General features: G+C 55.7%; 3 protein-coding genes across 22 annotated transcripts in view; all 3 read left to right on the plus strand.

Annotated features, from left to right (window-relative positions):
- Positions 1–4,292, plus strand: part of CDC42BPG (CDC42 binding protein kinase gamma) — a 23,650-nt gene extending 19,358 nt beyond the window's left edge. For 5 of the 9 annotated variants that reach the window (XM_073217564.1, XM_073217562.1, XM_073217565.1 and 2 more), the window contains exons 37-38: positions 331–361; positions 1,272–1,727. In XM_073217564.1, the coding sequence (XP_073073665.1) occupies positions 331–361; positions 1,272–1,405 (165 nt within the window). In that variant the 3' untranslated portion in view covers positions 1,406–1,727. Of the gene's footprint in view, positions 1–330; positions 362–1,271; positions 1,728–4,159 lie in introns of those variants that run through there. The other 4 variants (XM_073217567.1, XM_073217568.1, XM_073217569.1 and 1 more) reach the window with 2 other exon arrangements.
- A 27-nt stretch (positions 4,293–4,319) lies between these two features.
- MEN1 (menin 1) lies at positions 4,320–10,676 on the plus strand. Of its 5 annotated transcripts, none has more exons than XM_073217583.1 (10): positions 4,320–4,452; positions 4,921–5,381; positions 6,331–6,539; positions 6,723–6,851; positions 7,138–7,178; positions 7,250–7,337; positions 8,011–8,147; positions 8,574–8,709; positions 9,167–9,331; positions 9,529–10,676. In XM_073217583.1, exons 1-10 carry the CDS (start codon positions 4,418–4,420, stop codon positions 10,000–10,002), a joined length of 1,875 nt encoding a protein of 624 aa, XP_073073684.1. In that variant the 5' UTR covers positions 4,320–4,417; the 3' UTR covers positions 10,003–10,676. The 5 variants fall into 5 exon arrangements, with proteins under 5 accessions (XP_073073684.1, XP_017514685.1, XP_017514682.1 ...); XM_017659196.3 differs by having other exon boundaries at positions 4,401–4,539; XM_017659193.3 differs by having other exon boundaries at positions 4,404–4,527.
- A 446-nt stretch (positions 10,677–11,122) lies between these two features.
- On the plus strand, positions 11,123–22,997 carry MAP4K2 (mitogen-activated protein kinase kinase kinase kinase 2). Of its 8 annotated transcripts, none has more exons than XM_073217572.1 (32): positions 11,125–11,294; positions 11,415–11,472; positions 11,709–11,799; positions 11,887–11,951; positions 12,286–12,341; positions 12,637–12,684; positions 12,769–12,811; positions 13,202–13,274; positions 13,357–13,488; positions 13,566–13,628; positions 14,003–14,084; positions 14,177–14,284; positions 14,708–14,786; positions 15,056–15,114; positions 15,590–15,633; positions 15,714–15,752; positions 15,843–15,876; positions 16,001–16,106; positions 16,195–16,283; positions 16,361–16,396; positions 16,479–16,563; positions 16,648–16,727; positions 16,813–16,873; positions 16,956–17,073; positions 20,288–20,346; positions 20,427–20,530; positions 20,626–20,803; positions 21,675–21,743; positions 21,859–21,945; positions 22,148–22,218; positions 22,317–22,372; positions 22,485–22,997. In XM_073217572.1, exons 1-32 carry the CDS (start codon positions 11,199–11,201, stop codon positions 22,570–22,572), a joined length of 2,457 nt encoding a protein of 818 aa, XP_073073673.1. In that variant the 5' UTR covers positions 11,125–11,198; the 3' UTR covers positions 22,573–22,997. The 8 variants fall into 8 exon arrangements, 7 of the variants coding, with proteins under 7 accessions (XP_036851598.1, XP_073073673.1, XP_036851597.1 ...); XM_036995702.2 differs by having other exon boundaries at positions 12,661–12,684; positions 16,361–16,402; XM_036995701.2 differs by having other exon boundaries at positions 11,126–11,294; positions 16,361–16,402.
- Positions 22,998–26,731: the final 3,734 nt, after the last annotated feature.

Consider the following 26,731-nt stretch of genomic DNA (forward strand, 5'->3'; position numbering starts at 1 on the left):
CTCTGGTCACTCAGTAAATGTGTGCTTTGCCTATAGAGATACAGAAGCCCAAAGAGGGCCCAGCAGGGACACTGAGAAGCCTCCTGCAAGCTAAGGCCTCCAGCCATCCTCACCAAACTGGAGAAATGGCTGTTTCCCCAATGCCCAGTAACGATTTTGCCAAAACATTTTCAGTTTTTAAAAATTAATTTTCTTGCAACATTTTATGTTGACAAATTACAAATGTATAGGAAGATGAACGTGAGCTCCCTGAATTCTTCACCGAGATTCACCAATTGCTAACACTTTGCTCCTCCGGCTTTACCTCCCTGTCTTTCCCTATGCATGCAGATACAGAGCAGTATTCTGCTGCCATCTGAAAGTAAGTTGAAGATATCTTGAACTGTGCACCCCAACATTTCCTAGGCCTCTCTTAAGACTTAAGGAGCCACCAGAAGCCACTGTTACTGTCTCAAGAGATTTAACATTAACACAAGCCCCCTTTTCTGTTGCCTATCTTGATATTAATGCTTTTTAAGGGTTCCAGGCCAGTTCTTTTATAGACTGACCTACAATTTATACTTGATGGTTTCTTCATTAAATTCAGATTTAGCTATTTTGTCAAGAATATGACATCGCTGAAGCTATTTTAAATTAATTTAGCTGCAATGATACACAATTTTTATTTTTGTAAAATAGAGTGAATTCCCCTTTGACTGCCTCCCCTCCCCCATAAGGTTGTGGCTGTCAGTGTGTTCCACGCATGCCCAGAGAGACTGGAGGACTGCACTCCCCCAGCCTCCTTCCTCCGTCAGTGGGCGTCAGGCAGGAGCCTCAGGAGGCTTTGTACCCATGGCGGCAGCTCTGCCCTCTGTGCCCTCACATGCTCAGCTGGCCCCTCCCCACCACTGCCAGACCATCAGAATTAGTTCTGCCCTTCCTCCATGTTGCTCAGTTTCACTGCAAGATACTCAAGCCGACTAGGGTCTCCATAGCTCTGGCCACCCCTTTTTCGGACTCTGTCTCCACCCTTAGCTCTGATGGCTGTCTACTGTACCCTCAGGAGGTGATGGTCCTTCTTCAGCAAAATCCCCCATGCCCTCACCCTCTTGCACGCAGTCCTTAACCCTCTGGCTCTAGCAGACAGTTTGCCCTCCCTGAGGTCATTACTGCTCCCCTCCTTGTGCCCCACAGACCTTCACCATCCCTCCAGCCACCAGCCTGGAGGCGGGAGGGGTCCTTGAGCCTCATTGCCCCTTACAGACACCCTCCTCCTTTCTCCTTTTGCTCAGGTTTGAACTCAAGTTACCAGCTTATACCACCTGCCTTGTTTCTGACATCTCCCAACCCCCCATGGATCACTCATTTCTTGATAATTCTAGCTCCCCTGCTTGCTGTCACTCTCCCCATCCTTTTCCAGTTTTAACTCTTAGAGACCATATACATGTGGATGATCCAACTGCCAAGCCTCTCAGTTCTTTGAACCCTCCTCCCCCATGATCTTGTCCTCCATCCATCCTGCTTCAGCCACTCCTTCCTTACGACCGTGCCAGGGAGCAGCAGCATCCCATATGGGAGCCCCCGGCCGTGTGGCTACTGAGCACTTGAAATGTGACTAGTCCGAATTGAGATGTGCTGTGAGTATAAAATACATACCAGATGTCAAAGACTTCGTGTGGATAAAGTATAAATCATCATTAATAATTTTTCTATTGATTACAAGAAATAAAATTCGGATATACTTCCAATTAATCTCACTGTGTCTTTTACTTCTGTAAATGTAGCTACTAGAAATGGTTCTTACACATGCAGCTCGCATTAGGTTTCTACTGGAAGCACTGCTCTACACCTTTTCATTGCCAATAAGGACAACCTTCTCCCCACAATTTCAATCTCAAGTATCCCACTCTTTAACCAACACTCCTATCATGTCAGCTCTCTCTAGCACCCCAACTCCAATATACTTTGACCCCTACTGGAACCTGACAGCCCACTGCTTTTGCGCCCTCTTAGGTCCTTATGTCCCTCCTCGCACAGCCTAAATTCCAGGTCACGCCTTTTCATAAATACATTTATTTATTCAGCAAATACTTGTTGAACACCAGCTGTGTGCCAGACACCATTCTAGGCACATGGGACATATCAGTGAACAAAACAGACACATTCCCTGCCCTGTGGAGCTTAGATTTTGGTGGTAGGAGATGAACAATAAAATAAGTAAATTATATGCTGGGATAGTGGTTCTTGACTGGGGGCAATTTTGTCCCCCCCCAAGCAGACATTTGGCAATGTCTGGAGATATTTCTAGTCACACCGTGGGGAGGAGTGCTGCCAGCATCGAGTTGGTAGAAGCCACGGACACTGCTAAACCTCTTACAGTGCACAGGTCAGCTCCCCACCACAAAGAATTATCCAGCCCTAAATGCCAATAGTGCCAAGGCCGAGAAACCGCGGTGTAGAAGGCGTTAATGCTTTAGGAGGGGACAAAAGATAGAGTAGGGTGGAGGGATTGAAAGTGGGATCTGGTTTGCAGAGTGGTTTTAAGTAGGCTGGTCAGCTCTGGGTCAGCCTCATTGAGAAGGTGACATTTGAGCAAAGGTGTGAAGGAGGGAGGGAGGGAGGGAGGATGACCATCCAGACTCCCTATTTCACTGAAAAAAATGAAGTGCCCACCACGTGTGTCCCTGTATTGTGTCTTCTCTCCAGTCATCGAGGATAGACTGTTCATGCCCTAGCAAAGGCCGGACCTGCCACTCAGGAACTCCTATTCTTCTGCTGGTTCAAGGCCATCAGTCCTGCAATCCTCTCTTTGACAGCAACCTACTTCTCCCCCTGGCTGCCATCTTATTTTTCTCCTTCCCTTTGCTGCAAAGCGCTCTGAAAGAGTTGTGTATTATCATTATCTCCATTTTCTTCCCTCCCATTTCTCCTGAGCCCAAGACCTTTGGGCTTTTGCTCCCAAACTGCTCTTAATGTGGTCACAAGGGATTCCCACAGAGCCAGATCCAGTCAGTTCTGGGTGCTCAGCTTGCTGACTTATGAGCAGCATCTGACACCGTTAGTCAGGCCTCTGCCTTGGTACGTGGTCATCTGCACCAGATTCACGTCTGGCTTTGCTTCCCATCTCCTGCTGATCCCTCTCAGACTCCTTGGCTGTCCCAACCTCTACACAAAGGAGTACCCCAGAACTCAGTCCTCAGTGCCCTCCTCCCCATACACCCTTCACCCAGCTTCCCCTAATGTTAAAATTTTACACAACCATGGAGCAGTCATCAAACCTAATTGATGAAAATTATGAATGAAGCTATAGACTTTATTTGAATTTCACAATTAGAGCTTCCAGGTGCCCAAAACTTGAATGGTTTGGTTTTAAAACTGGAAGTCCAATATTCCTGAAGTTCCCCCAGTCCTGGGAAAACTGGGACGGTCACCAGGTGGTTACCAGGCCACCCTAATACCAGTTTTTCTGCTGTCCTTTCTCTGTCTCAGGATTCAATCCAGAACATCACATTGCATTTAGTTGTCCTGTCCCCTTTGTCTCTTCTAATCGGCAACACTTTCTGTCTTTACTTGTCTTTCATGACGTTGACATGTTTGAGGAGTATTGGTGAGGTATTTTGTCCCTCAGATTGGGCTTGCCGTATATTTTCTCGTGATTAAACTAGGCTTATGGATTTTTGGGAGAAAAAAACCCACATTGGTGAAACAGAACAGGAATTTGATCTGTTTTAGTCATTGCTATATGTCTAGTGCCTAGGACAGTGTGCCTGGCCCATCGTAGGCACCAAAAATCTGGTTATTGAATAAAGGAATGACTGACTGACTGTAGAAATTTAGTATTGTTTAATGTTTTAAAATGTTATTAATATAAATCTCATACATTTTGTTCTGAAGCTTTTTTCCTTCAACAGTATACCTGAAGATCTATCTATTTTACGATGCCATAGAAATACTTCACTCTTCTTTTAACCTATTATAATTAAGTACGATGATTCTTTAGATGTGCCTCTTGGCATATGTGTTAGATTTTCTCATGGGCTGAATAGAAGAATGCTAGACGCAGGCAGGCAGTTTTACATATTAATGAATACTGATAAGTACCCAACTAAAGTGGCGGAACACATTTACAGTACTCCAGCAGTGTTTGAAAGGACCCGTTTTCCTTACCTCTTGCCCATAGGTGATAACCTGCAAAAGAGCAGTGACAGCCTAGGCTTCCCTGGTCACTCCCCGGACTACATCTCTCCCAGAATGCGCTGCGGTCCCACTGCCTACCTGGTCCGCGTGAAATGAAACGTCCAGTCCCTGAGGACTGCAGGAAGGCGGCGCTGCCACCACTCCTCACCTCTTTTCGGGCGGGCATAGCTGCTGGACTACCACTCCCATCAGCCATCGCGGACTGGTCGGCCCCGCCACCATTTCGAGATTCGGCAGGGCCATGAGAGGACCCGGGACTCCACTTCCCGGCAGGCAGTGCGGAGCTAGGGGGCGGAACTCCATTTCCCAGCAGGCTCCAGGCGGCGGGCGCCGCGGTGCCTTGTGTGGGATGTAAGCGCGGAGGTGGGCGCGGGGGACCCAGGCCAGGACTCGCCCTGGGATTTGGGGGGCTTGGCCTAGGGGCGTCTTCCAGACGGACTCTAGGGGCCCGGGGTACGGTCGCAGAGAGGGGGCGGGGCGGCCATTGGGGATCCTCAGCTGAGTCCTAGGGGCTCAGCCCCATCGGGGCCGCGGCTCCTGGCGTTGTGGGGGGACGAAGAGGCCCTCCAGCCTCGGCTGAGGGGTCTCTCCCCCGAAAGAAGGGAAAGAGATGAGTGAAAGGGGGTGGGAAAGCAGAGGAGTGTATGGGCGTGGGTGGGGGTGGGGGTTGGAACCTTGGTCGAGCCTGGGTGGGGGCTCCTCAGTCGTACTTGCCCGACCCTCCCTCCTCCGCCTCGTCCGCAGGCCGAGGCCCGTCGCCATGGGGCTGAAGGCCGCCCAGAAGACACTGTTCCCGCTGCGCTCCATCGACGACGTGGTGCGCCTCTTCGCCGCCGAGCTGGGTCGGGAGGAGCCGGACCTGGTGCTCCTATCCTTGGTTCTGGGCTTCGTGGAGCACTTCCTGGCTGTCAACCGCGTTATCCCCACCAACGTGCCAGAACTCACCTTCCAGCCCAGCCCCGCGCCTGACCCTCCTGGCGGCCTCACCTACTTCCCGGTGGCTGACCTGTCCATCATCGCTGCGCTCTATGCCCGCTTCACCGCACAGATCCGGGGCGCGGTAGACCTGTCTCTCTACCCGCGAGAGGGGGGCGTCTCCAGCCGTGAGCTGGTGAAGAAGGTCTCCGATGTCATCTGGAACAGCCTCAGCCGCTCCTACTTCAAGGATCGGGCCCACATCCAGTCCCTCTTCAGCTTTATCACAGGTTGGGGTCCAGGTGGAAAAGGGCAAGAATCCTGTCTCTCACCTGAGAACCTCGGCCCATCTCTTCACAACACTGTATGGTTTGCAGAACCCTTTTGAGACCTGTAAGCCTTGTGAGGTGGGGCAAGTGTTGTTCCCCCCTTTGCAGTTAGGGAAACTGAAGCCCAGAGAGGGGAAATGATGTGCCAAAGTCACACAAGAATGGCAGGGCTGGGACTGGATCCTAGTCACTTGGCTCCAAATCCATTAACCCACCCTCTGTCTGCTCAGCACCCCTATCCCTGCCGCTGAGCAGCTACAGGAATCCTGCAGCCCAGCATGAGGCACAGAGGGCAGCAGCAAATTTGGGGAGTGAGGAGCCAAAGTCAGACTACATTTGAGACGTGAAATACCTATGAAAATATTTTGAAAGTCAACAGACCAGGGGCTTCACCTTAAGAAGCTTAAGGCTCAGGCTTGCAAAGTGCTTTCTCCTTTGCTCCAAGCCCAGCAGACACACTCAGGCCCTGAGTGCCACATTGAGAAGGAATCTGAGGCTGCTGCTGAGTTGAGCAGGGAGAGAGTACAGAGATGAATTAGGAGTATCTGTCAGTGGGTGTGTGAAAAAAGAGCATTGGCTGGAGTGTCCTGTTTTTGCCATCCGTGTTATAACCTAATAGAATAACATGGAAAAAATCTTTAAGAACAGAATGTGGTTGCAGAGCAACAGAAAGGAGTGGATCAAAGGCTGGATGGAGCTACGGAAAATCCAAGAAGGTCTCTTGCTGAGCATAGGGGATGTGCCGAGGAGGGAAAGGCTTTGAAGATATAGGAGGAAAGGGATAGAAGGGTGATGCGCAGGGGCGTCAGAGGTTTGGGCACAAGCCTGCAGGGGAGAGTGGGAGGGAGCCTGGCCCCGTCCCCCAGGCCAGAGCTCAAAGGATGCATTTTCATTACCTCCCCTTCCACAGGCACCAAACTGGACAGCTCTGGTGTGGCCTTTGCCGTGGTGGGGGCCTGCCAGGCTCTGGGTCTCCGGGATGTCCACCTGGCCCTGTCTGAGGATCATGCCTGGGTCGTGTTCGGACCCAATGGAGAGCAAACAGCTGAGGTCACTTGGCATGGCAAGGGCAACGAGGATCGCAGGGGCCAGACGGTCAATGCGGGTGTGGCTGAGCGGGTATTGTGTCCCCTCACATTCTCCTAGCCCAAGCCACCCAAGGGTTCTGCTTTCTTGGGCGCCACTCCCCTCTTCCTTTCCCCACCTCCATATGTCAGGAAGTTGGGGGCCCCTTCCCTGGTTGTCATACCCAGAGCAGGCTCATGGGCCTTCATGAGCCATCTGGTCTTGTCCTCTCTTAAGAGCTGGCTGTACCTGAAAGGATCATACATGCGCTGTGATCGTAAGATGGAGGTAGCATTTATGGTGTGTGCCATCAACCCCTCCATTGACCTGCACACTGACTCCCTGGAGCTGCTGCAGTTGCAGCAGGTGAGGGTACCTGTGGGACCCTGGCTGGGACACCTGCCCTTCCTGAGCTTCAACTTCCCCTTCTGGAACATGGGTTAATGATTCCTGGCCTGGCCTTTCCCAGTGTTCTTGGGAGAATGGAATTGAGATGTAAAAGGGCTTTGACTCCAATAAGGAGCTGGTTCCTGAATTCTGGCCCTTCACACTTGGGGCAGGCCCCTGCTCATGCTGGACCCCACCTCCACCTGGTAGTCTGAGGGCCCCTCTCGCCTGCCCCCAGCTCACACCTCTCTCCTTGGGCTCCTAGAAACTGCTCTGGCTGCTCTATGACCTGGGACATCTGGAAAGGTCAGTAGAGGGGTGTGGCCAGGCGGGGCCTCGGGGCTGGTTGGCAGTCTGATCTCATGACCCTTTCCCAGGTACCCCATGGCGCTGGGGAACCTGGCAGATCTGGAGGAGCTGGAGCCCACCCCTGGCCGGCCAGACCCACTGACCCTCTACCACAAGGTGGGTACACAAGGGAGGCCCAACAGTGGCTGGGGTCTCCTTCTATCTGGGGGCTGGGGGTGGGTGGGTGAGGACAGAAGAGCTTTGTGTAAATTGGGAGGCATCACTCATCCAGTCCCCACTTTATGTTTACCATGTCCATATTCAGTGCAGTCAGGGCTGTCTGCGGTATGTCCTGGGTCCCCCAGCCTGGGAGTGGAGAGCCTGGTTTGTCTCCTCAGCCCTGCTTTTCTGTGGCCTCTCATTGTCCTTCCTGGAATTGTAACCAAGGGCAAATGTGGTGTGTGTGTGTGTGGTGTGGTAGGAGCACTGGAGGGGGGGATAGTAACTTGGTGGGGGTTGTGCTTGGGAAGCTTTGATACATGTGTGGGAGTGTGTGACGAAACCTGGGAAAGGGACGTGCCCTGAGCTTGGAGGACAGGCCCCTTCCCTTCTCTAGGCTTTGTTCTTTGGGGGGGTCCCTGCCCCCTGAAGTCTGACCTAGACTTCAGCAAGCAGTCCTGCAGACCTGGGGAGGAGCACCTGGTAGGGAGGATGGCAGGGGTGGAAGTGGGATTGGAGATGGGACTCTGGGGTCTTCCCATTGCCCCTTCTGGGTGTGATCTGATGGAACATTTGTGCCATACAGGCCACCTGGGGGATGCCTCCCTAAGGCCCCCTGCTTTATCTTCAGGGCATTGCCTCAGCCAAGACCTATTACCGGGATGAGCACATTTACCCCTACATGTACCTGGCTGGCTACCACTGTCGCAACCGCAATGTGCGCGAAGCTCTGCAGGCCTGGGCTGACACAGCCACTGTCATCCAGGAGTGAGGATTCCCCCACTAGGGCCTAGCCTGGCCTTTCTTCCCCTTCTACCCAATTTCCAACCACCTTCATCTAAGAGTGAGGCCTGGTCCCAAGCCCCGTCCCCTCTCCACACAGTCTCTAGGTGGTCAAGCCTGTCATCAGGAGGGGGTCCCCCTGACGAGGGCCTTGCCTTTCCCTCCCACTCCTCTCCTCCCAGTTTCCTACCACCATCATTCAGCAGTGGAACCTTCACTGCCAGTTCACGCTCCCCTCTTCATTCCTGCTCTGCACTGGCGTAAACACCTTCGTTTTGGAATGAGGACCCCAATCACTCACCTGGGGCCTGGATGAGTCAGGAAAAGAAACCTGGGCTGCATCCCCCACTAGGTCCCTGGGGGTACTACCCACCATAGCTAAGACCCTACAGTGCCCTGTTGCTCTCACAGCTACAACTACTGCCGTGAAGACGAGGAGATCTACAAGGAGTTCTTTGAGGTAGCCAATGACGTCATCCCCAACTTGCTGAAGGAGGCAGCCAGCCTGCTGGAGGCTGGCGAGGAGCGGCCAGGGGAACAGAGCCAGGTGAGGGGGCTCCAGACTGTGTCCACCTTCCCACCTGAGCAGGGCTCCCAGTCACAGGGCCTGGGGACCACTGCGTAGGGCTGGGGACATAGGACATAGGAAGGTGGCCCAGTGTGGAGAGAGCTGCTCTCTTATGCAGTAGCTGAGGTCCTGGGCCTGGGTTTGAGGGAGTTGAGGGTATTTTAGGGTTTCTACCCTATGCCTTCAGGTAAATGGGGTAGAAGTCCTTCTGTTTCATGGTAAGGGCCCCTTATTTGCTTGAGGGGATGGGATAGAGGCAAGGGATGGTTTCCCCCTCCCCCTACATCCTGGCTAAGGACTGGTTTTATACAAGGAGGAAGGCTGTAAGAGTTCTCTCCACATGTGCTCGCCTGTGCTCACTTCGTCCGAGGCCAGGGCTCTTTGTCCTGGGTGAGTCAGGGAGTCTGAACTGTGTCCTCCTTTCCCCCTTGCCCAGGGTGCCCAGAGCCAAGGCTCCGCCCTCCAGGACCCAGAGTGCTTCGCCCATCTGTTACGATTCTATGACGGTATCTGCAAGTGGGAGGAGGGCAGCCCTACTCCTGTGCTGCACGTGGGCTGGGCCACCTTCCTTGTGCAGTCCCTGGGCCGCTTTGAGGGACAGGTGAGGAGTAGCTATGCAGGGTGGCTGGGGGAGGCAGGTGGTGACAGCTACAGAGGAGTCAGAACCCTTGTGGTTCTGACCTGAAGGGGATCTGCTCCTCCCCTTTGGGTGCAGTGAGACATGACTGAAGCTGAGTCCTGGGGTTCCAGCCACTGGCCTGCAACCTTTTCCTCAGCTTGCCCTCCCACCCGGCCCAGGTGCGGCAGAAGGTGCGCATAGTAAGCCGAGAGGCAGAGGCTGCAGAGGCGGAGGAGCCATGGGGAGAGGAAGCCCGGGAAGGCCGGCGGCGGGGCCCTCGGCGGGAGTCCAAGCCTGAGGAGCCACCGCCGCCTAAGAAACCAGCATTGGACAAGGGCCCAGGCGTGGGCCAGGGTGCCATTCCAGGACCCCCCCGGAAACCCTCAGGGACGGCCCCAGGCAGTGCCCGGGGCCCTGATGGAGGCAGTGCGGCACCAGCGCCTGCATCACCACCGCCGGAGGGTCCGGTGCTCACTTTCCAGAGTGAGAAGATGAAGGGCATGAAGGAGCTGCTGGTGGCCACCAAGATCAACTCCAGCGCCATCAAACTGCAACTCACAGCGCAATCCCAAGTGCAGATGAAGAAGCAGAAGGTGTCTACACCTAGCGACTACACTCTTTCCTTCCTCAAGCGGCAGCGCAAGGGTCTCTGAACTATTGGGGACTCGCTGTCAGCCCTGGGGCAGCCCGCTCTCAATCTGGATGGAGGTGAGCCCAGGTTCCGCCCCTGGCCACCTGGACTTGGGCCCACCTACAGGCCCAACCCCTACCCAAAACTGAGGCTGCAGGTTCCCAGAGCACAGACTACCCCAGTGCCCAAACTGAGCCTCTGCCTGATCACTGGAATGTAGATGCCACCCCCAGAATCCCAGCCGACCTATTGAAACCTCACCCCAGCCATCACCAATCTTTAAAGGTCCAACCACTGGGATCAGGCCTGCACCTCAGAACCGAGGCTCTAACCTGAGGCCTGACCAGTGTTGCCAGGGTTGCTCTCAACCTGTGGGGCTGGAGTTTTATCCTAAACCTAAGAAGCACAGGTCCGGCCTGCAGCCGGAGAACCTACGTAGGATCCCGCTCAGCCCCTAGGAGTACATTTCTGCGCTTAAGAATTCCATCCCTTGGGAATCCAAGTCCCCTACCCAAAGAATTTAAGAAATGCTTCCAGAATTTGGAAATCCTGCTAGCTTCCTCCCCTCCCTGTCTCCAAAGAGTCCGGGACACGAAACTCCTTCCCCGGCCTGTGCGACTCCTGAGCCCCACTCCCTTCCTGACCAGACTGGCCCCAGAGTAGAGCAGGTCAGAGCAGACATCTCTGCTGACCCTCTGGGAACCTCCCCGAAGTCCTGCCCGTCTCGGGGGGCCCCCGGAGAAAACCTACAGGGAGTTGCGAGTGGTTGAGGGGAGCCTGATCTCCTGTTTTGTACATAGATTTATTTTTCAGTTCCAAGGAAGATGAATACATTTTGTAAAAAAAAAAAAAAAAAGTACACGTCCGTGTTTAATCTGGGAAATTGGGGTTGGAGCGGGCAGGGGAGGTGGAGCGCCCCCTCTGCTTTCTGGCCTCCAGGCTCCCCACCTGTAGAGCGCTGGGAATGGGTGGCTGGCGGAAGGGTCTTGGCACCGTCAGCTCTCCTCGGGGCTTCCCCTGGCCTCCGAGGGCCTGTCCCGCGGGCGCCTCCTCCCGGCTGGGCGGCGGGCATCCCCGGCCTGGCCCCGCCCCGCCCCGGGCCCGGGCCCCGCCTCCGCGGCCTCGAAGCCACCCGCTCCCGCCCCGCGCCGCCCCGCGCCGGCTCGGCTGCTCCGCAGCTCGCGCGCGCCCGCCCGCCGGCCCGCCCGGCGCCGGGCCATGGCGCTGCTGCGGGACGTGTCGCTGCAGGACCCACGAGACCGCTTCGAGCTGCTGCAGCGCGTGGGGGCCGGGACCTATGGCGACGTCTACAAGGTGCGCCGGGCGGCGGGCCGGGTGGGAGAGCGGCGAGGAGGGTGCCCGCCAGTGCCCTGCCGTGGCATCCAGCCCCCAGCCCCGCCCCCTCATCCCGCTTCACCCCCTCCGCCCCTGCAGGCCCGCGACACAGTAACGTCCGAACTGGCCGCGGTCAAGATAGTCAAGCTAGACCCAGGTGAGGGCCCGGTGCCAGGGCCTGTGTGCTGGAGGAGGGCAGACGCTGGAGCGGGCACGGTGTGAGGGGCGGAGAGGTGCTTTCTGAGACCCCCTGAGAAGGAGGCCCCAGGAGGTGCTGTTGCTTGGCACACGTCTGCCCTGGGGGCAGGAGGCACACTCTGCCCATTTTGCAGATGGGGGCACTGAGTTAGGGTGACCCCTCTGAGGTCCCCCATGATGCCCTGTGCTCCCCAGGGGATGACATCAGCTCACTCCAGCAGGAAATCACCATCCTGCGTGAGTGCCACCACCCCAATGTGGTGGCCTACATTGGCAGCTACCTCAGGTGAGGCTGCTTTATACCCTTGCCTACTCCCAGGCCCACCCCCTCGTGGCCCTCCCCTGTGCCCACCCCAGCTCTGTGTTCCCCCAGGAATGACCGCTTGTGGATCTGCATGGAGTTCTGTGGAGGGGGGTCCCTGCAGGAGATTTACCATGGTGAGGGCCCGGCAGCCAGGCCCCAGAGGACCAGAGTCTTCTTTCCCCCACTTCCTTTCACCCCGAACTTCCCCCTACCCCCACACTCCAACATTGCGCGGCAGGGGAGACCCGGGTCCCTGGACTTGGGCTCCTCTCGGCCCCTCACTGGCTGTGTGACCTTGAGAGAAATGCTGTCCTTCTCTGGGCTCTGTACCCCAGATTGTGCAGGGAGAGGATGTGGCCAACACCCCTGTCACCTAGCAGTGCCTGCTGCGTCCCCCACACAGGGTGGCCTGGGAGGGTCAGCATATCCCCCAGACCTCCATGCCAGCCCTTATCCCTTTCATTTCAGCCACCGGGCCCCTGGAGGAACGGCAGATTGCCTATGTGTGCCGAGAGGCATTGAAGGTAGTTGAGCCCAGAAGGCTGCTCAAACTCAGTCCCCAGGAGCTGTGGGCAGTAGCCTAGCAGGGCCAGTGTGTGTGTGGAGCTGAGCACCTTAGGCAGGGCTGGCCTGAGGGGCTGTGGATCCTGGGGGGAAGGGGCCCCAACCCTGTTGCCGGAAGCAGCACATTTCCCTCTTGGCTCAGTCACTTCCTGTTTGGGGAGAGGGGAGGAGGAAGCTGCTTGGGTGGGGGGCCCCTGTCCTGAGAGGTGGGATAGTGCTGGGTAGCTGCCCTCAGGGGCTCCTCTTTGTCCCCAGGGTCTGCACCATTTGCATTCTCAGGGGAAGATCCACAGAGACATCAAGGTAGGGGTCTGGCCAAGGGCATTGTGGGAGGGAGGGGGCGGCTCTCGGGCACCAGACAGGATTCTCTCTCCTCCATTCCCACAGGGAGCCAACCTTCTCCTCACCCTCCAGGGAGATGTCAAGCTGGGTCAGTACCTGGGGACACAATCAGGGTGAGGGTTCTGTGGGAGCTCCTAGAGTCTTAGAATCTGCATTCAAGTGCTGGGTGCCTTTGAACAAGTCACTTTACCGCCTAAGCTTCAGTTTCCCCACTGAGAAAGTGCAACAGTCCTGGCTTCCTGCTAGAAGTTGGATGTGGTGGGGTCTGTATGGGGTCTCACCTGAGACTAGGCATTGGCCAGGGATAGACAGAGGTTGACCCCTCCCAGGAGGGGGACCTAGCCTTGGCTTGGACCTTTGGCAGTTGTGGCTGAACCTGGGCTGCCTGTTCATCATACTCTGCCAGATGCATCCTGAGCCTGAGGGGGTGGTGACAACTAGCCAGAGTAGGACTGAGAGCAGCTCTGTGTCTCTGCAGCTGACTTTGGGGTATCAGGCGAGCTGACGGCATCTGTAGCTAAGAGGAGGTCTTTCATTGGGACTCCATACTGGTGAGGCTGTGCCTTGGGGTCAGGGGGTGGGTGCTAAAGGTGGGACACAGGTCATGCCATCTGTGTTTGGCCCCATTTCTAGGATGGCCCCGGAGGTGGCCGCCGTGGAGCGCAAAGGTGGCTACAACGAGCTGTGTGACGTCTGGGCTCTGGGAATCACTGCCATCGAGCTGGGCGAGTTACAGCCCCCTCTGTTCCACCTGCACCCCATGAGGTCAGCTGAACACTTGCCCCTTGCCTGACCCTGAGGGCCCAGCTGATCTTTGACCCCTGACCTTGCGCTGTCCACAGGGCTCTGATGCTCATGTCAAAGAGCAGCTTCCAGCCACCCAAGCTGAGAGACAAGACTCGCTGGTGAGGGCCCACACACCCTTCTGGGGCCTCCTTTCCAACCAGTCCACAGGGCAAAGGGGCCCTCTGCCAGCTCCCAGGGTGCAGCGTCAAGAGCCCTGACCTCTCTGGGCCTCTGCACACTCTCTGTGGGAGGGGCCTGGGCCCCACCTCTGGGCCTAGCATCCTGTGTGCACAGGGAAGAAGGGCAGATGGCTGGTGATGGAGGAACTGCCATGTCACAACAGTAGTGTTACTCTGGCCAGCTGCCCTCAGCCTCAGGCTGACTCCTTCCTGGGTGGGCCTAGCAAACTCCTCTGGAGAGGTAGCAGGGGGTAGCTGGCAGGATGCCCTGCATGAGGGCTAACCTGGGTCTGGGGTCCTCCTGTGCCCACTAGGACCCAGAATTTCCACCACTTCCTCAAGCTGGCCTTGACCAAGAACCCCAAGAAGAGGCCAACAGCAGAGAAGCTTCTGCAGGTGGGAGGAAGGGGGCAGGGCCGAGGGCTTGATGCTTGAGAGCAGGGGCCCGGAGGCCAGGGGCTAATCTGCACCCCCCCTCGGTCTTCCAGCACCCATTCACAACCCAGCAGCTCCCTCGGGCTCTCCTCACACAGCTGTTGGACAAGGCCAATGACCCCCATCTGGGAACCCTGTCCCCAGAAGACTGTGACCTGGAGGTAAGTGAGAGAAGAAGGGCAAATGGATCTTGGTCTGGCCTGGTGTAAGTAGTGCAAAGTGATTTATCAAATAGCAAGGGCGACAGTTTGCTTGAATCTTTTGAGCACAGGGAGCACCCACATTGGGATTCTTCCCGGAGCCAGTCTTGCCTCCTTGTACCCCTCCTTGATAGGCTCCTGCCCTTGGCCCGGTCAGACCGTGACCCTGGCTTGGCCGTTTTCTGCTTTGTGTGTGATCTTTGGCTAGTTACTTGCCTCTCTGCACTGGTTTTCTCATGAGCGAAATTAGGGTGCCAGTTAATCTCGCAATGATCTCAGAGGGTTGTTGTGGAAGGGACAGGCCGATGTGTGTAGAGCATATACAGGAGTACCTGGTGTGAGGCGAGTGCCAGGGGTGTGTCCCCTCTCTGTGTTCTTCCTTAGACTTACGACACATTTCCAGACACCATTCATTCCCGGGGTCAACGAGGCCAGGCCGAGAGGACCCCCTCGGAGATCCAGTGTGAGTCCGCTGTTGGGGCGCTGTGTGTGTGTGGATATTTGGTGGTAGAAGCTGTGTGAGGGGATTTGATTGATTGGGGGACTGTTGGGGATTTGGTGGGGGAGTATGTGTGGGGTTTGGTGGGGGCTGTATGTAAGGTTTGTTGGGGGCTGTGGGCTTTGGTGGGGTGTTGTGTATGGGGGTTTGGTGGGGGCTGCGTGGGCAGGTTTGTTCTGAGTGTGGGGATCGATTCTCCTCCCTGCCTGACTCCGTGTGTGCTGGGCCCCCAGTTCACCAGGTGAAATTTGGCGCCCTGCGCAGGAAGGAAACGGACCCGCTAAATGAACCGGTGAGGGGCTGGCTGTGTGGGAAGGGTGGTGCACCAGGCGGACCCGGGAGCCACGCTGGAGGTCGAGCATCTTTAAGGAAGGGTCTCTGGGGCAGGGGCGGCCTGGCCCTCTCGCCCAGGAAAGCGGCCCAAGGAGGCCTGTCCCACTTGGACGCGGGAGGCTGCGGATGCCTTCCTGGGGCAGGCTCTTTCAGACAGTCCTGTGGAAGGCGGCAGGGGGGCCACTCTTTTCACCCCACCCCACCCTGTCCGGCACCTTTTTGCCTTCATTTTGTGTTTGTTGTCTGACTCGCTGCCCCCTGCTCTTGGTGCCCCTGTCCTGTTCTCTCTCATCGTCTGTTGCTCTCACAGTTCTCCTGTTACCATCTCACTCTGAGTCTCCGTGTCTGTCTGTCTGTCTGCTCTCTTCCCCACAATCTCTCGATCGCCCTCTCACATGCTCCCTCCCGGGCTTTCTGCCTTGGTTTCCCCACAGTGGGAGGAGGAATGGACGCTGCTGGGGAAGGAAGAGCTGAGCAGGTGAGTGAGGGAGAGGGGGCTGCTGGGGAGAGGCTTGGGGGCAGCAGGAAAAGCTGACCTCTGATGGCCCCCCTGCCCAGGAGCCTGCTGCAGTCAGTCCAGGAGGCCCTGGAGGAAAGGTGAGGGGCCAGGCAGAGGAGGGGTGGGGCAGCCGGGCCTGGAGCCAGTCCCACCTCACACCTCCTTGTCTTCTGATTTGCCCTTAACAGGAGCCTGACCATCAGGCCGGCCCTGGAACTCCAGGTGCGCAGTGCGGGGAGGCCAGGGCTGGTGATGGGGGGCGTGCTGCTGAGGGTGCAGCTGGGGTGGGACCAGGTTGCAGGGTGACCTGATAAGAGCAGGCTGGGTTCTCTGATCCTCACTCCAGGAGCTGGACTCCCTGGACGATGCCGTAGGAACCATTAAGCGAGCCCCGTTTTTGGGGCCATCCCCCTCTGAGCCTCCTGCTGAGGACCCTTTATCCAGCCCAAGAGGTGAGTCCCTGGCTTTGGGGACCCAGGACCGGGAGGCAGGTGTGGGGCAGGGCTGGGGCTGGAATTCACAGCAGGTCTGTGCCTGCAGGAACCCTGCCCCCACCTCTGCCAGGCGCCGACAGCCCCCCACTGCTTCCCACCGCCTGGGCCACCATGAAGCACCAGGAGGATCCTGAGGTGAGGGGTGCCACAGAGGAGCTGGGGAGGTGGGGGCTGGGCGCGACCTTGGCTCTGACTCCTTCCCTCCCTCTCAGAGATCGTCCTGCCACGGGCTCCCCCCGACCCCCAAGGTGCACGTAAGTGTTTGCCCTGTAGCCCCGCGCCCATCCTCCCCTACCCATGTCCCTCACCAGGCTCTTGCCTCCTCCCCAGATGGGTGCCTGCTTCTCCAAGGTTTTCAATGGCTGCCCCCTGCGGATCCACACTGCGGTCACCTGGATTCACCCTGTCACCCGGGGTAGGCCAGGGCGCAGGGAGGAAGCAGGGACCTGGGAATTCCCAGCTCAGAGACTGACCTCTGACCCTTTACCCAAACCTGCAGACCAGTTCCTTGTGGTGGGGGCCGAGGAAGGCATCTATACCCTCAACCTGCATGAACTGCACGAGGATACACTGGAGAAGGTGAGGCATGGCTGGCTGCGGAGGGGAGAGATTCTTGGGGGGCCTGGGGTGCTGACCCTGTCCATCTGTCATCTGCGGCCTCCAGCTGATCTCACACCGCTGCGCCTGGCTCTACTGTGTGAATAATGTGCTGCTGTCACTCTCAGGTACGAGTTGGGGCAGGGAAGGGAGGCCTGCACGCTGCCCCCCTCCCAACACTCTCTGAGCCCCATTCTCCCTCCCTGGCAGGGAAATCAACACACATCTGGGCCCATGACCTCCCGGGCCTGTTTGAGCAGCGGCGACTACAGCAACAGGTTCCCCTCTCCATCCCTACCAACCGCCTCACCCAGCGTATTATCCCCAGGTGGGGCCCCTGTGGGAGCCTGTGCAGGAGAGGGGAGAAAGGGGAGGCAGAGGGCAGAGCCAGGGTTGGAATTTGGCCCTGCCTGTTCCTGGGACTGTTGTGATCTTAGACATGTCACTTCTGCTTCTCTGAGCCCATTTCCTCATCTGTCAGTAGTTGATAGCCTCCCCGCCCTCTGCCCCAGACCCGTGGGGAGGCAAGGAGACAGGCATGGGATGTGTGCCACAGCATGTGGGAGCATGGGCTTACTGAGCACTTACCATGCTCCAGGTCTCCTGCTGGGCTTGGATTTGAGCTTTGTTCAACTGGCAGTGACACCATGAACATTTTAGGATCCTTCTGTATGCCAATCAGGATTCTTTCTGTTGCAGGGGATTTAAGTCACTGACTTAAGCCCCAAAGGAAATTTAGTGGCTCATGTAACTGCAAGTCCAGGAGTAGCCTTAGCTTCAGGCCCAGCTGGATCCAGGTTTAAGCAGCATCCAGATTCTTCCTGCATCTCTTGGCTGTTTTTCTTTTGTCACTCATTTCCTGACTTTACTGTGCAGTGATGGCCAGTTCCAGGCCAGTGTTCCACTAGCTACCAACCGTGTAGGTCTAGAATCCCTATTTCCAAGTAATTCCCACAAAAGCGTAGGGGTCAGTTCTCATTCGTCTAGTTCGGGATTATGCCCACCCTGAGCCAGTCATTGAAGCCAGGGGATGAGGAGCTCAAGGGCCAGGCCTGGGGCATGTACCTTCTCCAAGAGCCGTGGGCCGAGAGCGGGGCTTGTCTAGGCAGATGAAGACAAGACATCTGCTGGCCGGCTGTGGAGCCAGCGAGAAGGATGCACTGTCTGGGGAGGCTTACCTGGAAAGGAGGCCAGTGTGGTGACCCAAGGTGATGGGGATCAGGCTATAGAATGGTGAGAACTGGACAGAGCCATATTGAGAAAGTGGGGATGACAGGATTTGGGGACAGACCAGAATGAGTGTGAGGGAGCTGGAGGAGGTGCGAGACCTCCAGAGGGGCAGATTGTGTTGCATGTCTCATGAGATATCCAGGGCTGAGTTCCTTCATCGTTCAGTGACTATATTCACTCGGCACCGAGGACGTGCCAGGCAGTGTTCTGAGGGCAGGGATACACCCGTGAGCTAGAGGTCCTTATACGCTCTGACTTCCTTTTCAAGAGAGACAGACAACAATCTGCATAGATAGGGAGTGTATTCTGTGGTGATGCAGAGAGGGGAAGGTGCTGATGAAGAAGAGCAGGTGGGAGGACCAGGAAGGGTGGGGTCTAAATTGTGGTTTTAAACAGGTGGTCAGGAAGGGCCTTGCTGAGATGGTGCTGTTTGAGCAAAGACTTGGAGTGAGCCCTGTTGACTTGATATCCTGGGGCAGGGCATCCCAAAAGACGGGATGGCCAGTGCACAGGCCCTGGGGCAGGAACTGGCAAGGACGCTGGTGTCGGATGGATGGAGGGAGAGACAGATGATCGGGGAGCGCCATGCAGCCGTGAGGCCCTTGGCTTTGACTCAGAGCATCCTGGGGGCCACTGCAGAGGGGTGACATGGACTGAGGTTTTCACGGGATCACTCTAGCTGCTGTGTTAAGAACAGACTGAGCAGGTGAGAGTGGAAGTGGGAGACCTGTCAGGAGCTTGTTGCAGTAATCAGGCGGGAGGTGATGGTAGCTTGGGCCAGGGTAGCAGTGAGGGAGATGAAAAGTAGCTGTATTCTGGTTATATTTTCAAAGTTGAATTCAAGAGGATTTCCTGACAGTTGGTGGATGGGGGAGAAGGAGGAGTCAAGGATGACTCCAAGGTTTTTGGCCCAGGCCACAGGAAGGATGGAGCTGTCATCAGTCGTGGGTGGAGCAGCATCAGTGTTGTCACACTGAATTCCAGATGCGCGAGTGGGACCTCCTCAGCTGTTGGCTGGGTGAGGCTGAGTTCTGAGGAGGGGGAGCCATGGGGATGGGGAGGGGGGCCAGCCCAGTGACTGCACCAGCTGGGGAGATGGGGGGCCCAGGCCCTTCCTGCAGTGTGCTTGCTCATGGGCCACATCTGGGGCCCGTCACCTGGGGCCTTCCTGACCCTGGGCCCTAAATGAACCTTTACTTTGGCCCAGGACCTGCAGGAAACAGGCCCGTCCGAGCCCCCACAAGTCATAGGCAGCTTTGGGTGTGTGTTCGGGAAATCACAAGGTCACAGTGTACACTATGAGCACTAAGAACGGACCACTGCAGAATTATCTGGAAAAACAAAAACAAAAATATCTGCCTCTGTCCCATCTGAGTGCAGAAGAGAGTGGGAAGAACGGGAGAGAGAAGTGAGGACAGGGGCCAGAGAGGGAGACAGGCACTGGCTTCCTAGGTGGGGCCCATATCCCGGCAGAGGGTGCAGGCAGGGCCTGGGTGGCTGGGAGGAGGTAGCAGGGCCGCTGGCATGTAGCTCTGTCCCCTGAGGAAGCGTGAGTCTGGGGAGGTCTCCTGGGGGAAAACCCAAGCAAGGCCTCCACTTCTTCCCAGGTACCAAGGTGGGCCGCCTGCTGGCCCTGAGGGGTGAAGCAGCAGAAGGCAGGCCCTTTGCTGTCTTCTTGCATCTTAATCTCCGTGGGCTGCTTGCCCGTCCATGACACCCGGCATGAGGGGTGGGGCCCAGCCTGAGCGCTCGGGCGGCCTGCATTAGCTTCTGACCCCTCTGTGCACTCATTTCTTTGTTCGTACCCTGCCTCACCTAAAAATGATTTTCAGTGGCTGGAAGTAGGTAGGAAAGTAACTATTTAGGATGATGAAAGCTAGCCCTCCAGGGCATGCAGTGTGCCGGGCTCAGCTGTAAGGTCTTCCCCTGTATTAATTCATCTGACCCTCACAGTGACCCTATGATGTGGGTGCCACTGATATCCCCATTCTACAGATGGGGAAACTGAGGTGTGGAGAGGTTAAGTGACATGCTCAAAGTTGCACGGTTAGAGGTAATTCTGTTATCAAAGCCTTGGACTGACAGAGATGCTGCAGTCTGTAGAGGTGGGTGCCTGAGCCACAAGACTCATTCTTTTCAGATCTTGTGCCCTTCACAGCTGTGTTACTCAGGCAAGTTGCTTTGCCTCTCTGAGTGACTGAGGTCACTCACCTGTAAGGCAGGGAAGATGATAGTACTTACCTCCTAGGCTCTGCCAGGCCCTCACCCACAGATGGCACCTGTGACACACACCCTGCTTGTCACCCCTGTAGACGCTTTGCCCTGTCCACCAAGATTCCTGACACCAAAGGATGCCTTCAATGTCGTGTGGGTAAGAGCTGAGCTGAGTGGGGCCGGGGAGGGGTTGGGACACAGGTACAGCCCGGTGCCCATGGCCTGCCTCTCTCATAGTGCGGAACCCCTACACGGGCAGCAGCTTCCTGCTGGCCGCCCTGCCCACCAGCCTGCTCCTGCTGCAGTGGTACGAGCCACTGCAGAAGTTCCTGCTGCTGAAGGTGTGGGGGCGGTGAGGCCAGGGAGACCCTCAGGCGGGTGGCAGTGGGCCTGCGGGAGAAATGGAGACCTAAGTACATACTCTTGCTGCCCCCAGAGCTTCTCCAGTCCCCTGCCCAGTCCAGCAGGGATGCTGGAGCCCCTCGTGCTGGACGGGAAGGAGCTGCCCCAGGTGTGCGTGGGGGCTGAGAGCCCTGAGGGGCCGGGCTGCCGAGTCCTGTTCCATGTCCTGCCCCTGGAGGCTGGTCTGACTCCAGACATCCTCATACCACCGGGTGAGCTGGAAGGCTGTGTGTGTATGTGTGTGTGCATGTGTGCGTGTTCGTGTGTGCGTGCGTCTGCAGGCTGGTCCGACTCCGGACATCCTCATACCACTGGGTGAGCTGGAAGGCCTTGTGTGTGTGTGCGTGTGTGCATGTGTGCATGTGCAGGCGCACACACACTCGAGCAGCTTACAGCTCCAAAGAGACCTTGGGGGTTGGGGGCCTGGAGCTCCCAGCCTCCTGTCAGCTGGGCTTCTGTAAAAGATTTCACTAGACCAAAGGGCTCAGCAGTTAAGAAAAAGCTGACCAACACTGCAGGGGCAGCAAGGATAGAGCCAAACGGGGCAAGGTGAGCACCAGAGGCCTGCATTCTGAGCAGGGAAGCAGGCCACTGGGCACTGGGACAGCTCAGGGGAGCAGGGTGAGCGGAAATAGGTAAAGCAGAAGGGAAGGCACCCTGGGTAAGGCTCTGCTGTGCCCCAGACCCCAAGCCAGGGGTCTCTCACACACAGGATAACATTTGTAAGAACCTTAGAGTGGCCCTGCAATGTAGGCATTGTCATGCCTATATCACAAATGAAGAAACTGAGGCTGAGATGTGCGGTCACATAGCAACTGAGTCACAAGCCTGGTTTTCCTGCCTGCAGAGCTCCGGCCCTCCCATGGCTCCCAGGAGCCTGTGGGGAGTCACTCTGCCACTTTGAGTCTCAGTTCTGTAGCCGGACAGCGAGATTAGGTACCCTGATCCCCCTGGGGCTGTCACAGGCTGAACTGCAATGCACTTGCAGCAGAGGCCGGCTGTTGCATGTCCCCCAGGTCCTCCTCTTGGGGCCAGAGGGGGCTGGTAGCTCCGCCAGGCCTTGTCACCCTTCTCTGCCTGCAGAGGGGCTCCCAGGCTCGGCCCAGCAGGTGACCCAGGTGGACAGGGATACGGTCCTAGTCTGCTTTGACCGTGAGTGTCCCTGGGGCTGGGGCAGTGAAGGGTAGGGGGTGAGGAAAAGCGCATGGGTCTGCCTCCTTGAAAGGGAGCCATCCCATTCCCGCCCACTAGCCCTCTCCCTGTACAGGCTGCGTGAGGCTTGTCAACCTGCTGGGTGAGCCCACGGCCACACTCGCGCCCGTGCTGACATTTGACTTCCCTATTGAGACTGTGGGTGAGTAACGCTCACAGCGGTGGTGGGCAGGAATATCCCCAGCCTAGAGCACATGATGTGGCCCAGGGCCCTGGGCGGCAGTGGGATGTGGACACAGGTGCTCCAGGCCCTTGAGAGCCATCCTTGTTGCCTGGGGTGTGGCAGTGGGGCACCAGCATCCTCAGGGCCGGCACAGGGCTGACGGCAGCCTGTCCCCTCCCAGTGTGTCTGCAGGACAGTGTGCTGGCCTTCTGGAGCCATGGAATGCAAGGCCGCAGCCTGGACACCAACGAGGTGAGTTGAACTGAGGAATATGGCTGCCTTCAACCCTGCTGTCCTCACCAGTTAGGAGAGGGCCTGCTGGGGTGACCTCAATACCGTTTTTTCCCCAGGTGACCCAGGAGATCACAGATGAGACGAGGATCTTCCGAGTGCTTGGGGCCCACAGGTACGATGGAGTGCTCCAGCCTCCCCTCAGATGCCCCCAAGGCCCCCTGGATGTGTCCCAGTGGCTTCCCTGCCTTGCTCACCTCCGGTCCTCTCTCCTCTACCCCCTCCAGAGACATCATCCTTGAGAGCATTCCAACCGACAACCCGGAGGCTCACAGCAACCTCTACATTCTCACCGGCCATCAGAGCAGTTACTGAGCGGGCCGGGTGGCCAGTGGTAGTCCCCTGCCCTACCCCCATGCCTTAGCTGCCGTCCCTTTTAGGCAGAGGGACCCCGCCCAGATCAGAGGAGCCCAAGGCCCCTGCTCTGCTGGTCTGAAGGGCAGAAATAATCCTGAGAAGTTTCAGGGCTGCAGAGGGCAGGGGAGCCCACCCCACAGCCCTGTTGTAACTGGACCAGAGGAAGCTGCTGTCACCTCTCCTGCCCTGCAGGCAGCCCAGGCCCTAGTGCCCTGTGGCAGGGGTCCTGGGCAGAGGGGGGGTGGGCCCTGGGCCATCCATTCCATTTTGTTCCACATTTCCTTTCCACTTTTCCTGCCGGGAGCCTGGCCCCTATACCCTGTCCTGGGGAACATGGTATTTAATAGAGAGACTATATTGGTATTAAAGCTGGTTTGATTTTACTCCACTGATCCCTCTTTGTCCAGGGGGCCTGAGCCCCCTGCCTCATCTCCCCCTCCCCTCCCTCCAGCACATCTTTCAGTGGCACTGGGTGCTATGGGTGTACCAGAGCAGGGTAGGCCGCCTGTGTTCTGGCAGCATCCTCATGGGGAGGCCAGACACAGGCAGTGGGGAGGCCAGCAGCTCCAGAAGGCAGCTCGGGTCCTGTGCCTTCGCGGGCTCCCCTGGTCAGGAGCAGCCCTCAGCTTTGCAGTGTGAGGCTTTTGTACCCAAGGAGTCATACTGATGGGTGGCCTCTCATCCAGGGCATCTCTGCCCCATATAGGATCTTACCAGGCAGCCATGGCCCAGGAGAGGCCAGGCTCCACCCAGCCTCAGGGAGGCTCTGGCCTATGGAACAGCCTGCCATATCCCCCGCTAGGCCTGGGGCTGCCTTCCTGCCTCCCACTGGCTGCCTAGCCTGGCCAGGACTGAGTATGGGCACCGTCATCAGGTTAGACGCTGGGAAGATTAGCCTGTGTCCATTTAACAAGTACTCCCAGGGGGACCTCCTCAGTGCCAAATGCTAGGCTCAGGCAAGGGTCATTGCCAAGGTATGGATGGGTCCCATGAGGAGAGCTTTCCTCCCTGCTGGGGCCTGCATCTTGAGGGTCTGTATGTCTGCCCATGGCTGACTTTGTACTTTGCATTGTCATTCTCCCACTTTTCCTCTTAGGTGGCTGACTCTATACCTCAGGCCAAGGAGCCCCTGGTTGTCCCAGGACGGACCAGGCTGCTCTTGAGCAGAGCCTTTGGGCAAGTGAGACCAAGGGGGCAGGATGGCAGCTGGCATGGAAGGACGGGTCAGGTGCACAGGCAGGACCAGGGCTACAGAGGGCAAGAAGGCCCTGGATCTGGGGGAAGAGCTTGAGCAAAGGCCCAGGAACCAGGTCTGGAGTTTGGCCCCATCATCTCCCTTTTGATATTCAAGGCGAGTGTTTGAATAAGAACCTAGTGGGCCTTTGGTAAATATTTGATAAGTGAATGAAACATATGGCTGGGTGGTGGGTAGATGGCAGGTTATGTGAAGAGCTGTGGCAACCCAGTCTCTAGTGCCCCTGGCAGAGGCCCAGGCCATCCCAAGGCTGTCATATTGTCCCCTTGCCCACCTGCCAACAGAGCCCTGACTGCTCTGACTCCCAGTGACAGGGAGGGTTTCTCAGCTGAAATGAGGGAGTCAATCAGGAAAGCAGATGCAGTTCCGGTGTGCTGGGCACTCATGTTCGCATTCTCTGTGAGACCCAAGGGAGGTGGGGTTCCTTCCAAGTTCTGAAGGTTTGTCAGCACCTGCCTGGAGGGCACTTGATGGGCCACATGGTGAGGTGACAGGTACAATTTCTAACTTCCAATTTCCCAGATTTCTTAGCAGAGATGTAGGGTTAAGGAATGCCTGGAGTGGGGAGCTAAGCTCCCACTCAGCAGAGGCCCCTGACCCCTGACCTCAGGTGCCCAGGGAGGACTGACCTGCTTCTACCGGGGCAGTAGGCAGCGCCACCTTGTGGCAGGTTTCTCTAGCCCTTGAGTACCACTGGAGTCTGAAGGGGGGTGGGTATCATGTAAGGCGCCACAGTGGTGGGTCTGGGAAAATCTAGGGACTCTGATAAAATATTTGCTGCCAGCAAAGGCTGGCCACAAGCCAAAGAAAGGCAAAGAAGCCAGGGAATATTTGCTGAGAGACTAAAATTGTGATTTTATGTATTTTTTTAATGGGTAATCCTTGTCCATGGTACCCAAATTTAAAAAATACAAATAGCTACAATGAAAAGTCTTCCATCCATGTTCCAGTTACTTATGAATCCCTCTGGAAGTATTTATGCATATTTAATAGTTCGGTATGTATGCTCCATCCACACACACACACACCCCTTTTATACATATGGTAACATACTCTACACACTGTTCGAATCTTACGCTTTTAAAATCCTTCCTGGAGAGCTTTCCATCATCAGTGCCTCCCACATTGTTTTTATAGCTAGTGGTATTCCTCCATGTGGGTTTTGCATAACTAAATGTTAATTAACTGTAATTATATCCCTACTGATAGAAATTACTACTTCAATATTATATCCTTATTGACAGAAATCTATTACTTCAATATTATAAACATTACTGCAATAAATACTCTTATGCAATAAATATTCTTATGCCAATGCCATTGTGTATTTAGTCAAGTGTCCTATAGATTAAATTCCTGGAAGTGGCATTGCTGGATCAGAGGTGGCTGCGTTTGTCCCTGATAGCTACTGTCAAACTGCCCTCTCTGAGCAGAAGCCTCTCTCAGCCATTCTGTGGTTGAAGTGAAAGAGGCGTGGGCACCCTGGGATGTTCCCATAAGTAACCCATACACCTAGGTAAGTGAGGGTCAAGGCAACAACCAGAACGCTTCAGGAGGGTGAGAGGACTGACTGCGTTCACTGGGGCATGTCCAGCACCTGATCACTGCGTGGTGCACAGTAGGCCCTCAATCATGCTTCCTGAGTTTGGGGAAGAATGTATCATGGCCCTAACTTGGGCCAGCTTGCTAAGTTATATTTTTCCTGAGTGGACCATATCCTAAGTGGGCCCTCAGGGCTGTTGGGACGGTTGGAAATAACGTAATACACCTAATGCAGCAACACATGAATCATTAGAGATGTAATACTCAAACCAAATTGCACAGAACTACACACAGTAGGATAGCATTCTATAAAGCTCAAAAGCAACACTAACCATCTATTGTCTGGTGATACACCCACGTGATAAAACTATTAGATCAGGGGGGAAAAAAAACACCTAATTTAAGGTGGTAGTCCCTGTAAGGGATGTGGTGTAGGATAAGGGCGGACCCCAGAAATTTGCAAAGGTATTGGTAATAGCTTGCTTCTCAGGTTGGGTGTTAGGTTGATGGGTGTTCCATTTATAACTCTTCCTAACTCACATAAGTTGCCACATATCCTTTCATATTATGTATGTAGTATTAAGTACTACATAATAAAATGTAAATTTAAATATTATAAAGTCATCACTCAAAAAATAAAACCCTGTAATGGCCTAAAAAAAAAAAAGCAAAAATACTCTTTTCCCAGTAATGAAATCAGTGTCCTGTGTGGAACTACAGGCAGAACTCTCTCCCTGTAGTTTCTTCTATTGTTTCTTTACAGCTTCATCAGATATAATTGGCAAACAATAAACTGTATATACTAAAAATTACTATTCAATGACTCTGACATATATACATACTCATGAGACCATTGCCACAATCACAATAGCCAACATCTCTACCACCCCAAAAGGTTACCCCAGAGAGGTGTCCTTCCAGTGTCAGCTAGCTACATGAGACTACCTCTCAATCTTTCCAGGACTTGGGGTGTCTGAACTATCAGATATAGATTTAAAAGAAAATTCCAGGGATTAGTAGGGATTGAAATTTCTTACCCTTTATGTTCCTGCACCAGTTCTCTGGTACCAACTGGACATCCCCAGTTCAATTCTGACACAAATTACCCTGAGCTGGTGAAGGCCCCACAGGTTAAGGAATACCCATGATGCCCCTTCAGGTCCAATAATCTGCCAGAATGATACACACAACTCAGGAAAGCCCTGTTTATTATTACTGTTTTATTATAAAGGATACAAATAAACAGGTAAAGAAATGCATTGGGCAGCAAGGTCTGGGAGGGTCCTGAGCTCAGGAACTTATGTCCCCATGGGGCCGGGT

The sequence above is a fragment of the Manis javanica genome, chromosome 11, assembly GCF_040802235.1.
Source record: "Manis javanica isolate MJ-LG chromosome 11, MJ_LKY, whole genome shotgun sequence".
Lineage (NCBI taxonomy): Eukaryota > Metazoa > Chordata > Mammalia > Pholidota > Manidae > Manis > Manis javanica.